At 51.3% G+C, this 1246-nt stretch overlaps 1 protein-coding gene across 1 annotated transcript; it reads left to right on the forward strand.

The window, feature by feature from the left end:
* Positions 1-213: 213 nt before the first annotated feature.
* EMH_0085250 (SAG family member) lies at positions 214-1199 on the forward strand (the record flags this gene model as incomplete). The annotated part of the gene is made up of 3 exons (XM_038022864.1): positions 214-343; positions 558-721; positions 813-1199. 3 exons carry the CDS (start codon positions 214-216, stop codon positions 1197-1199), a joined length of 681 nt encoding a protein of 226 aa, XP_037878718.1.
* Between the last annotated feature and the right edge of the window lie 47 nt (positions 1200-1246).

A 1246-nucleotide genomic window follows, 5' to 3' on the forward strand; every position in this document is an offset into this window, starting at 1 on the left:
TTTTTAACAACGCTAGTGTTGTAAACTCAACTCCAGCACATAAGCACAACGACTCCACGCCGGGCCGGATGGGCCAGCCGTAGTCCGCTCCCTCGCCACCTCCTCCTGCACACACACTGCATAGCATATTGTTACGTCTGTTCTTGAAGCCCCTCAAAGCTTTCCCATTCCTCCTGTTTTCATTTTCACACATTCAACTTCAACACCGAAAACATGGCGGCCCTTAAGCTTTTTTCGCTCGCCTCTGCGTCTGCGCTTCTGATGGCCGACGCCGTCCATCAAACGCCAAAACAAACTCCATTGACAGCGAGAACAGTATCCTCAACATACACTGTAAATCTTGGTATGTCGGCAAATACTTGCATGCTCGGGGGGGGTTCAGCCTTGTGGTGGTCCAAATTAAATGCGTTGATGGCGGTGAGTTGTGCTGTAGGTTCAGTGGCGCTTGAAACGGAAGAAGTCCTCCAAAGGGCAACAAATGGTTCCAACTCACTCTTGAAAGCATCCGTTTTTGTACATTTTTGCTTAGGATGCCTGCATCGTTCGTTGTTCTGCAGGGGAGACTGGTGTGTGCCTCGACGAAATCAACGATGCACGCCAAGCCGCTGGACTCGAACACTTCAAAACGCCCAGCGCAGAAGTAACGTGGCCTAAAACTAGCGCGGCGAAAGCGGAGCAGCCAAGTAGTGCCTGGAATCCTGTTTGTGAAGCTCTGATAGCAGTGAGTGTCCTTCATTGTGACTTTCGTCCTTCGGCGTCCTACCCATAGTTCATGTTGGCTCATTCATTCATCCGTGCTTTTTTCGTTTCAGGAGGAATCAGAAGAAGGAGAACCTGGCGCATATGCAACTGAATTTCAAAGTGGCACATACGCCTTCATGGCCTTGGAATCGGAGACGCCCGACTGTGCCGCCGCAGTGAAGCACTGGAAGGACGCCGCCAGCAACTTCACTACAATCCCTCCGGCGAAGAATAAAGAACCGAAACTCTACGAGAAACAGCAGAACGTTTCCCTTATTGCTCTGTACAACCCTTCAGACAATGCCGCTATTGACTGCCGGGTTGTGACCTGCACTCTACCAGGTTCCGAACCGTCAACGTCCAACATCCGGAGCGCTGAGAAAGACAAGCATGGCTATGCTCTACTGTGCATGACCACACCTGATGCACTTGAAGGCGAGGATGCTCCCTTCGAGTAAGTTGGCAACCATTTCCTGCAAAGCAATAGCTGTGCACAGGGCTGGGC

This window comes from Eimeria mitis, genomic scaffold, assembly GCF_000499745.2.
Source record: "Eimeria mitis Houghton genomic scaffold, Emh_scaff5990, whole genome shotgun sequence".
Taxonomy (NCBI): Eukaryota; Apicomplexa; class Conoidasida; order Eucoccidiorida; family Eimeriidae; genus Eimeria; species Eimeria mitis.